The sequence below is a fragment of the Orycteropus afer genome, unplaced genomic scaffold, assembly GCF_000298275.1.
Source record: "Orycteropus afer afer isolate SDZICR_OR568_19922 unplaced genomic scaffold, OryAfe1.0 scaffold00091, whole genome shotgun sequence".
In the NCBI taxonomy this organism is placed as follows: domain Eukaryota; kingdom Metazoa; phylum Chordata; class Mammalia; order Tubulidentata; family Orycteropodidae; genus Orycteropus; species Orycteropus afer.
In genome coordinates, this window is record NW_006921678.1 from 3,513,499 (window position 1) to 3,525,186 (window position 11,688).

General features: G+C 36.7%; 1 protein-coding gene across 1 annotated transcript in view; it reads right to left on the bottom strand.

Annotated features, from left to right (window-relative positions):
• SLCO6A1 (solute carrier organic anion transporter family member 6A1) overlaps positions 1 to 11,688 on the bottom strand; it is a 263,122-nt gene that overhangs the window by 215,134 nt on the left and 36,300 nt on the right. The window contains exons 5-6 of the mRNA XM_007942498.1: positions 5,340 to 5,461; positions 4,354 to 4,463 (exon numbers count right to left, since the gene is read on the bottom strand). Coding sequence (XP_007940689.1) covers positions 4,354 to 4,463; positions 5,340 to 5,461 — 232 coding nt within the window. The remainder of the gene's footprint in view (positions 1 to 4,353; positions 4,464 to 5,339; positions 5,462 to 11,688) is intronic.

Sequence of the window (11,688 nt, forward strand, 5' to 3'; positions counted from 1 at the left end):
ATGGCACATAACAACAACAACAACAACAACCTATTGCATAAAGGAATCCCTGGGTAATACAAACAGCTAATGAGCTTGGCCTCTAACTGAAATATTGGAAGTTCAAGTCCACCAAGAGGGGCCTCAAAAGAAAGGCCAGGTGATCTACTTCCAAAAAATAAGTAATTAAAAACTCTATGGAGCCCAGTTCTACTCTGACACACATGGAGTCCCCCTGAGTCAGGGACAACTTTGACAGCAATGGAATAATAAAATTAAAAACACTTATCACAGCCCACAGATACCTGTGTTAACAAGCCTTTTTCTTTCCCCAACCTATCATTTTGTCATGCTCCTGACCTAGTTGCTATGCTCCAAAAACACAGATCTTTTATACACTGATCATACCAAAGTCTCTGCTGCCTCAAGGACTTTCCACATGTGTCCCTTGTACTGGGAATTTTCTAAATCCTCTCCACTCTTCACATGGCTAGCTCCTCGTGCTTTAGGTTTCACATTTAAATGTCCCTTTTTCAGAGAAGGCTTCCTCACCACATACCTAAAGTAGGCTTCTTACAGATTTTGTTTACTCAGTTGTTTATTGATTTATTTTTTAAAAATCTGAGATCTATACAAGATCTTAAGCTCTATAAAGGCATAGGCAAAAATTACTGCTGTATCCTCAATACCTAGCACAATGATATTCATAATAAAAATAATAATAAAGAAAAATAATAAAAGTCACTTATGTAGTTATTTGCCCAGCCATGATCTAAGCATTTAACATACATTAATACATTTATATGAGACAGTGTTTCACTGCTATTCACAAAGTTTTCACTGGTGATTTCTTTGAGAAGCGGCTGGGCTTTTCCTTCTTCTGAAAGTGACACTTGCCCTTGAACAGAGAATAGCTAAAGAAAAGGGAAGAAATGACAAGATAAAAGAAATGAACAGAAGATTTCAAAGAGCAGTTCAAGAAGACAAAGTCAATTATTATAATGAAATGTGCAAAGATTTGGAGTTAGAATAGCAAAAGAGAAGAACATGCTCAGCATTTCTCAAGCTAAAAGAACTGAAGAAAAAATTTAAGCCTCGAGTTGCAATATTGAAAGAATTTATAAGCAAAATATTGCATGATGTAGGAAACATTAAAAGAAGATGGAAGGAATACAGAGAGTCACTGTATCAAAAAGAATTGATTGATGTTCATCCAATTCAGGAGGTGGCATATGATCAAGAACCAATAATATTGAAGGTATAAGTTGAAGCCGCACTGAAGGAATTGTCAAAGAACAAGGTCCCAGGAATTGACAGAATACCCACTGAGATGTTTCAACAAATGGGTGCCACATTGGAGGTACTCACTTGTTTATGCCAAGAAATTTGAAAGACAGCTACCTAGCCAACTGACTGGAAGAGATCCATATTTGTACCCATTCCAAAAAAAAGTGATCCCACAGAATGTGGAAATTATCAAATAATATCATTACTATCACTCACAAGTAAAATGTTGCTGAAGATAATTCAAAAATGTTTGTAGAGGTATATTGACAGAGAACTTCCAGAAATGCAAGCTGGATTCAGAAGGAGACAAGGAGTAAGCGATATCATAGCTGATGTCAGATGGATCTTGTCTCAAAGCAACAAATATAAGAAAGATGTTTATTTGTGTTTAATGACTATGCAAGGCATTCAATTGTGTGGATCTAAAAAAATTTTGGATAACATTGAGATGAATGGGAATTCCAGAACATTTAATTGTACTCATGAGGAACCTGTACGTAGACCAGAAGGCTGTCATTTGAACAGAACAACGGGATACTGCATGGTTTAAAGTCAGGAAGGGAGTATGTCAAAGTTGTATCTTTTTACCATATTTATTCAATCTCTTTGCTGAGCAACTATTAGGAGAAGCTGGACAATATGAAGAAATGCATGGCATCAGGATTGGAGGAAGACTCATTAACAACCTGCCATATGCAGATGACACAACTTTGCTTGCTGAAAGTGAAGATGCCTTGAAACACTGATAAAGATTAAAGATTACAGTCTGCAGTGTGGATTATATCTCAACATAAAGAACATGAATGTCCTCACAACTGGATCAATAAGCAGGATCACAAGGATAAATAGAGAAAAGATTGAAGTTGTCATAGACTTCACATTACTTGGTTCCACAATCAACACCTGTGGAAGAAGCATTCAGGACATCAGATGACGTACTGCATTGGGCAAATCTGCTGCAAAAAACTTCTTTCAGTGCTGGAGAGCAAAGGTGACTGAGGTGCACCTGACCCAAACTACAGTATTTTCAATCGCCTCATATGCGTGTGAAAGCTGGACAATGAATAAGGAAGACTGAAGAAGAGTTGATGCTTTTGAATTGTGGTGTTGGCAAAGAATACTGAAAGTGCCATGGACTGCCAGAAGAACTAACAAATCTGTTCTGGAAAAAGAGCAGCCAGAATGCTCCTTGGATGCAAGAATGGCCAGACTCTGTCTCACCTACTTTGGTCATATTCTTAGAAGGGACCATTTCCTGCAGAAGAATATCATGCTTAGTAAAGTGGAGGGTAAACAAAATAGGGGAAGGTCCTCAATGAGATGGATTGACCCAGTGCCTACAATGATGTGTTCTGCTATAGCAAGGATTGTGAGGCTGGCACAGGACCACACGGTGTTTCATTCTGTTGTCACTATCTGTTGGAGCCGACTTGAGGGCACCTAACAACAACAACATCAAATACATTTATGACTCAGAACAATTTTATGAGGTGTATACTAGCATTATTTCTCATTTACAGACTCCAAACTAAGACATATAAATTAATAACATTCACAAAATTATGTAAGGGCCTTTTTAAATGGTAGGGTTCAACAACTGTTAACTTGTTCACATTTACAAATTAGGTATGCTTCTGTCAGCTTGCAAATGAGAAAACTGTCTAACTCTTTAAAACCTTAACAAGTTACTCTACTTAAATTGCACACCAATTCATACAGCTATTGATATAGAATTCATAAATTGAAAAATTTTTCAAAACATCTTTTACGTAAAGATCAGGTGGCCTTAAAAGAAGACAACTTCACTGTTGACTAAAGTTTTGCTCTTTGCAAATCTGTAGGACATCTATTAGATATATGACAAGGTTACAGATGGTCTTCTTAAGCTTCCTTCGTCATTCGTTTATTAATATTTAACAATGTGAAAAAAGTTATAACTAACATACTAACATAATGGTTTCTGTATTTTTAAAATATACACATGCAATATTCTATAAACATTAAAATTAAATAAAAATCTGAATGAAATATAATCTATTTCTAGGAAGTGTTCATAATTTGATCAAAAGACAAAACACTTGGTGAATAGCAACAGTTCACAAAAATTTTAGTTCTATTCAATTTTACTTTTTCTTTTAGGAAAAGGTAAACTAATAAATTAAAAAGCACTATGTATATATACTGGAACAAACATCTATAAAAGCATTAAGAGCAGGAAACGCATTTTTGTAGGAATATAAGATGAGACTTGACAAAGAGGTTTTTCTGGAATGGAGAAGAGAGAAAAGGATGTCTGAAGCAAAGAGATTCACTTCTACAAAGTTAGAGAACTACACAAGTACCTAAGGTATCCAGGAAAGAACAAGTGACCAGAAAATGGGGGAGATAAACATAAGATTCTGAGAAAATGAAGTAGGAAATTAAGTTGACATTGTTTTAAAAGGTCTTGAAAGTCTCACAAAAAGGGTACAAAATTCATTTAGGAAGTAATCTGAGAAATAACTTAATAAACCTACATTTGAAAAATATAATTCTTCAGGTGACATAACAGGTGAAGTGATGAATGGGAGAAGAGAAAACAAACTGAAAGTAGGATCACCTTTTAGAAGTTATTTTTACTCTATGATGTCTGTATTGCAGGCTTTCTTTCTCACATATAGAAATACAGAGTTCTTACCCATTTGATCTTGCCATATTTACATGACCTATAATGTTTTTGGGAATGTTTCTTAACATTTAAAATTCTCTTCTAATTCATTTTAACATAGTGAACAAGATAATATTGATGCCTATATGTTATCATATTAAAAGCCTTATTTCTTCCTGCAGAACAAAATATTAACACAAAATAACATAAAAGTAAAATTAAAACAAATAGAAAAAGGAAAACAGGCTCTGACACTAGCCAAGTTCTTGGCAATACCACATAGATAATACAGGTCCTATTTTCCCTTATCTGTGAAATAAAGAGGTTCACTAAAAGATTTCAAAAGTCCCAACCAATTGACGGTTATTTTCTTAAATCCAATATTACAAATTATGCAAGTCAACTTCATTGGCTTTTTGACGGGAAACATTTTACTTTACCAAAACAGAAGCAAACAAATCCTTGATACTAGTTCCAAATTCCTGATGTTCATCATCATTATGAGGCCAATCAGGTTGTTTACGTTTTTCAGCTTTTTTCTTTGCTGTACCTATATAATAAGTAAAAGCATCATATGATTCATTCAAATAACTAAGACACATATATAAATATACATGCACACCCTTATAAAACAAGGTTATTCTAATGGGAATTGAGTAATTTTTGACAAAATATTTGACTAAAGTCAGCCCAATTCATTAAGATTCATCTCTCCAAACAGTATTGTCCAAAAGAACTTTCAACAGTAATGAAAATGTTCCTTATCTGAACTATCCAATAATTCAACCACTAGTTACATGTAGCTATTGACTATTGGAAATGTAGTTACTATGATTGAGCAAAACAATTTTAAATTTTATTTAATTTAAAATTTAAATAGCCACATGTGGCAAGCACTATATCCAGTAGAACAGCTATGGAATTTAACATAATAATCTTTAATAATACAAAAATTATTCCTTCCCAATAAAATATGCTATCATTAGGATAGTTTATAAGATTTCTCTAACGTAAATGTAATTTTAATGTTTCCAAAAGAATTTTAATAGTTTTTATTTTATCTTACAATAATTTTATATGGTAGTATGTATATTAAGTAATGCCAGGTAAATGGACTTGAATATGCTTCACTATTTTAAGATAACTTATGAACTCTAAATATAAAGCATTTCCTATTTAGAAGAAAATAATAAGAAGCAAAATCATGTACTAATGAAAGTCTGATATTTAAATAAAATAAACTTTAGCTACAATACTATTTTATTTGTTCAAATAACACTAGACCATGATACTATTTCTATGACAGATCACTAGAGGTAGAAGAGGCATTTTCAAAAAGAAATGTAGTTTAGTTGTGCTCTGAGAATGTGGAAGGGAGATGGGATGACTACTGTCTTTTAATTTTAGATTATATTGTTATAGTTACCTGGCAAATAATATGGAAAGCAGGACAATGGTATTAATGTAGACCATGCAATGAAAGCAGTAAGAAGAAAATAAATCCACCAAGTCCTTATCCAACGCACACTATATTCTCTAAATCGAGGGCTTTAAAAGAAAAATGCAATATTTCAACGTTGGGTATGTTATTATTAAAAAACAAAAAAAGCCATAATAAAACACACTCACACTTACACATAGAGTCATGGACATTTTCTTGTTAATGGGTTATTATTGTCGTTTGCTTGGTTGGCTGTTTCTTGAGATGGAGTGATTATGGATCTTCCAGTTATGGAAGCTTTCTAAAATGTTCCCTTTTCCTTCTTTTCCCATGTACCACCCAAACGAAAGGGACACTTTTCTCTTTCCTTTTGTTTTTTTTTCCCTCCACCAGAAAAAAAAGACTACCATCCCTTTGAATATCACCTCCCCTTTGAAATAATTTTTGCCTCTTTAAATCTGGCATCTATCCCTTTATAGCATGTCTAGTCCTTTAAATTACACAATTGAATCTTTATATGGCATGTTGTTGTTGTTAGGTGTCATCGAGTTGATTCCCCTCATAGCCACCCTATATCCAACAGAAAAAAACACTGCCTGGTCCTTATATGGCATATGCCCATTTAGTTCACATATACTTTGCATTCCCTTTCTTATATATAGTGTCTTCTCTGAACATTTATGTGAAAGCATGAATTTAGCTCTGGTGGCATAGTGACTAAAGCATTTGACTGCTAACCAGAAAGCCGGAGGTTCAAACCCACTAGCCACTCTTCGAAAGGAAGATTGGGTAATCTACTTCTGTAGTGATACCACCAGGGAAACCCAAGGAGGGGTTGCTATGAATCAGATCTGACTTGATGGGAGTGAGTTTGCTTTGGTGTGGTATGGGTCTTAGTCATTCTTAAACCAAAAAAAAAAAAAAAAAAAACCTCACTGTCATTGAGTATATTCCAGTTCACAGTGACCCCTCTGGGTCTCCAAGGTGGTAAATCTTTAAAGAAGTAGACTGCCCAGTCTTCCTTCTGTGGAGTGGCTGGTGGGTTTGAACCGCAGCCTTCTGCTTAGCAGTCAAATGCCTTAGGCTCTATACCACCAGAGCTTTGCCTTCTGTCTTCTCTGCAGTTTCTCTAAATTTGCCTTTATTCTTCACAAAGTCTTGCAAAGGGCAGGTAGTGGTAAGAGTGTGAAGAATCCTATGCTTAATTTGTTGATTTTTTTCTTTTTATTCAAAGTTATTTTGTAGTTTCAACATTCCTTTCTCATGGAGTAATCCTGAAGGTTTGAATTTGTGAAACATTTTCATAGTTGTGAAGGTATTTTGTATCATTTGCAGAGGAGAATCAGAAAGGTTGCTTATTACACAGTCATCATTGCCTTTAAGGAGCTCCGATTGTACAATGCCAAGGCATGTGGCTGCTAATCAGAAGGTTGGAGTTAAAACCCACCAGCCACTCTGTGGAAGGAAGACAAGGCATTCTACTTCCATAATGATTTACTGTCTTAGAAACCCAGTGGGAGTCACTATAAGTCAGAATCAACTCAATGGCAGTAGGTTTGGTTTTCTTGGTTACAACCAGCCATTATGGGAAAATGTCTATGATCACACAAGCCACAATTTTGAGATGCTGATTTCTCATGATTGCCTCTACTGCCAGCTAGAATCTGGGAAGTGGCTCATCTAAAGGCCTTGTCTTTCATAGAATGGCAAAAATGTCCCTAGTCTTATTTACGGATGAGACAGCTTCTTATCTATTGCTAGCATTATTCAGTGATACAAGCACTAACTCACAATGACATAGGGTTGCATTCCTAATTTCCATTATTCAGTGGGCATATATAACTGGATACACAATTCCTAGGAGTTTCAGCTCCAGATTCCAGGACTTAATGTTTTTCCTTTGATTAAAATGTCAGTGATTTTCCTTTTTTTTTTTTTTGCTCTTGAACCCAGCTGTGTACTCTAAGTGTGTACATTATATTATATGTTGTTATTTGTTGTTATTTGCCCTCGAGTCGGCCCCGACTCCTAGCAACCCCTCCTTGGGTTTCCGAGGCAGTTATCACTACGGAAGTAGGATTGCCCAAACTTCCTTCCGAGGAGTGGATATTATATTATATATAACATATAATTATTTATGTGTATAGGCTAAGAAAATGTATGAAATGTCTAGGATTAAGCTTTATGGTATTTATTTTTGTTGTTGTTATGTGCCATTGAGTCATCTCCGACTCCTAGCGACCTTATGTACAAAAGAATGAAACACATCCCAGTCTTGTGACAGCATCACGATCCCTACCATAGTTAAGTCCATCGCTGCAGCCACCAGGTCAATCCATCTTGTTGAGGCCCTTTTCCATTTTCATTGGCCCTCCACTTTACAAGCATGACATTCTTTTCCAGAGAATGGTCCCTTCTGACAACATGACCAAAGCAGGTGAAATGAAGCCTGGCCATTCTCATTTCCAAGGAGCATTTCAGATGCACTTCTTCCAGGACAGATCTGTTAGTTCTTTTAGCAGTCCATGGCACTTTCAGCATTCTCCGCCAACACCAAAACTCAAAAGCATCAACTCTTCTTCAGTCTTCCTTATTCACTGTCAAGCTCTCACATGCATATGAGGCAACTGAAAATACCATAGCTTAGGTTAGGTGTATATTAGTCTTCAAGGAGATATTTTTGCTCTTCAGCAGTTGAAAGCAGTCTTTTGCAACAGATCTGCCCAATGCAGTACAGTTCCTGCTGTTTTGCCTGCTGCTTCCATTGGCATTGACTGTAGAACCAAGTAATATGAAGTCTTTGACAACTTTGATCTTCCCTCCATTCATCGTGATGTTGCTTATTGGTCCAGTTATGAGGATTTTTGTTTTCTTTGTATTTAGGTGAGGTCCATACTACAGACTGCAGTCTTTAATCTTCATCAGTAAGTGTTCCAAGTCATCCTCACTTTCAGCAAGCAAAGTTGTGTCATCTGCATATCTCAGGTTGTTAATGAGCCTTCCTCCAATCCTGATGCCACGTTCTTCACATAGTCTAGCTTCTCAGATTATCTGTTCAGCATACAGACTGAATAAGTATGGTGAAAGGATACAACCCTGATGCACTCCCTTCCTGATTTTAAACCATGAAGTATCCCCTTGTTCTTCTCAAACAGTCACCTGGTCTATGTACAGTTTCCTCATGAGTACAATTAAGTGTTCTGGAATTCCCATTCTTCTCAATGTTATCTTCAATTTGTTAGGATCCACACAATCAAATGCCTTTGAATAGTTAATAAAACATGAGTAAACATCTTTCTTGTATTCTTTGCTTTGAGCCAAGATCCATCTGACATCTGCTATGATATCCATTGCTCCACATGCCCTTCAGAATTCACCTTGCATTTCTGGAAGCTCTGTTAATACACTGATACAATTATTTTTTTAATTATCTTCAGCAAGATTTTACTTGCGTGTGATATCCATGATATTGTTCTATAATTTTCACATTCTGTGGGATCACCTTTCTTTGAAAGGTACAAATATGGATCTCTGCCAGTCAGTTAGCCAGGTAGTTGTCTTCAAAATCTCTTGGAATAGCTGAGTGAGTGCCTCCAGCATGGCATCCATTTGTTGAAACATCTCAATGGGTAGTCTGTCAATTCCTGGAGCCTTGTTTTTCACCAATTCCTTCAGCGAAGCTTCGACTTCTTCCTTCAATAACATTGGTTCTTGATCATACGCCACCTCTTGAAATGGATGATCATCTATCAATTATTTTTGGTATAGTGACTCTTTGTATTCCATACATCTTCTTTTCAAAATATTGCCCATATAATATTACAATATTGCAACTTGAAGCATAAATTTTTTGCTCAGTTCTTTCAGCTTGAGAAATACCAAGCATGTTCTTCCCTTTTGGTTTTCTAACTCCAGGTCTTTGCACATTTCATTATAATAATTGACTTTGTCTTCTCGAGCTGCTCTTCAAAATCTTCTGTTCAGCTCTTTTATTCTGTCGATTCTAACATTTGCTTTAACTACTCTCCATTCCATGGCAAGTGTCAGAGTCTACTCTGACATCTACTTTGGTCTTTTCTTCCTTTCCTATCTTTTTAATGACCTTTTGCTTTCTTCAAGGATGATGTTCTTGATGTCATCTCAAATTCCTCTGGTTTTTGGTCATGGCTGTTCAATGCATCAAATCTATTCTTTAGATGGTCTCTAAACTTAGGAGGAATATAATCAAAGTGATATTTTGGCTCTCATGGGCTTCTTGTAATTGTCTTCAGCTTCACCTTGAACTTGCATATGAGCAGCTGATGGTCTATTCCAGAATTAGCTCCTGGCCTTGTTTTGGCTGAAGATATTGAGCGTCTCCATTGCCTCTTGCCACAGATGTAGTCAATCTGATTCCTGTGTACTCTGTCTGGTGAAGTCAATGTGTATTGCCACCGTTTGTGTTGTTGAAAAATATATTTGCAATGAACAAGTCATTGGTCTTCCTAAATTATATCATGCAAATTCCAGCATCATTTCTATCACCAATGCCATCTTTACCAAATGCTGGTGATACTTCTTTGTTTCCAACTTTTGCATTCCAATCACCAATGATAATTAACACACCTTGATTGCATGTTCAGTACATTTCAGACTGCAGAAGTTTATAAAAATATTTAATTTCTTCATCTTTGCCTTTGATGGTTGGGGCATAAATTTAAATAATAGGAATATTAACTGGTCTTCCTCATAGGTATATGGATATTATCCTATCACTGACAGCACTGTACTTCAGGATAGATCTTCATATATTCTGTTTGATGATGAATACCATGCCATTCTTCTTCAATTTGTCATTCCTGGCATAGTAGATCATATGATCATTTGATTCAAAATGGCGAAAACCACTCCATTTCAGCTCACTGATCCCTAGGATATCAATCTTTGTGCATTCCATTTCATTTTTGACAACTTCCAATTTTCCTAGATTTATACTTTGTACATTCCACGTTCTGATTATTAATGGATGTTTGTAACTGTTCCTTCTCATTTTGAGATGTGTCATATCAGGAAATAGGGGTCCCAAAACCTTTATTCTATCCACATCAAGGTCGGCTCTAATCTGAGGATGCAGCTCTTCTCCAGTCATACTTGGAGTCCCTACCAACCTGAGGGGCTCATCTTCTGGCACTATATTGTACACAGTTTCAGAGCTATTTATAAAGTTTCCCAGTAATATATCACACAGTATTTCACTGCTATTTATAAGGTTCTCACTGGCAAAGTCTTTGAGAAGTGGATGGCCTCTTCCTTCTTCTAAACCTGTCTTAATCTAGAAGCTCCACTGAAATTTGTCCACCATGGGTAAATCTGCTGGCATTTGAAACACTGGAGATTTAGCCTCCAGTCTCACAGCAACACTCAAGCCACCACAGTATAATAAACTGACAGACAAGTTTTTCTCCCCTAGCTTTCTAAACTGCTCTGCCCATTTCCTGATCTTCCCCACCCTGCTTGTTTACCCTGCCTGTCCCCAGGGCAAACACGTGCCTTCCCTTGTCTTCAGCTGGCTTACTGCTTCCTGCCCCAGGAAACACAGGGCAAACACTTGTCTTCAGCTGGTCCCAGGGCTAGCTTACTGCAGCCTGTGGCTTGTGAGGCTCCATGCATGCAAACACCCTCCTTCCACTGGTCCCTTGGCTGGCTGTATAAATGTTATTTTTACAACAACGACAATCATAAAACCTTATTGAAGAATATAAACAAAAGAACAGAGTAAACAGGTCAATATACCAGACTCCAGCACTGCATATGTTTGTTGAAACATCTCAATGGGCAGTCTGTCAATTCCTGAAGCCTTCTTTTGGGTGACTCTGGTGGCGTTAGAAGTGCTGGTGTATGGCCTCCAGATTCAAAGCAATATGCAAGCAAAAACAGTATAACAAACTAACAGACAAGTTGTTGCTTTGTTGTTGTTGTTAGGTGCCGTTGAATTGTTTCTGACTCATAGCAAATTAATGCACAGCAGAACGAAACACCACCCAATCCCACGCCAACTCCATGATCTTTTCTATACTTGAGATGATTGTCGCAGGCACTGTGTCAATACATCTCATTGAAGGCCGTCCCTTCTTTCGTTGACCCTCCACCTTACCAAGCATGACATTCTTCTCCAGGGAATGGTCCCTTCTGACAACATGACCAAAGGAGGTGAAAAGAAGTCTGGCCATTCTCACTTCCAAGGAGCATTTCGGCTACACTTCCTCCAGGACAGATACGTTAGTTCTTTTACCAATCCATGGTACTTTCAGCATTCTTTGCCAGTACCACAACTCAAAAGCATCAACTCTTCTTC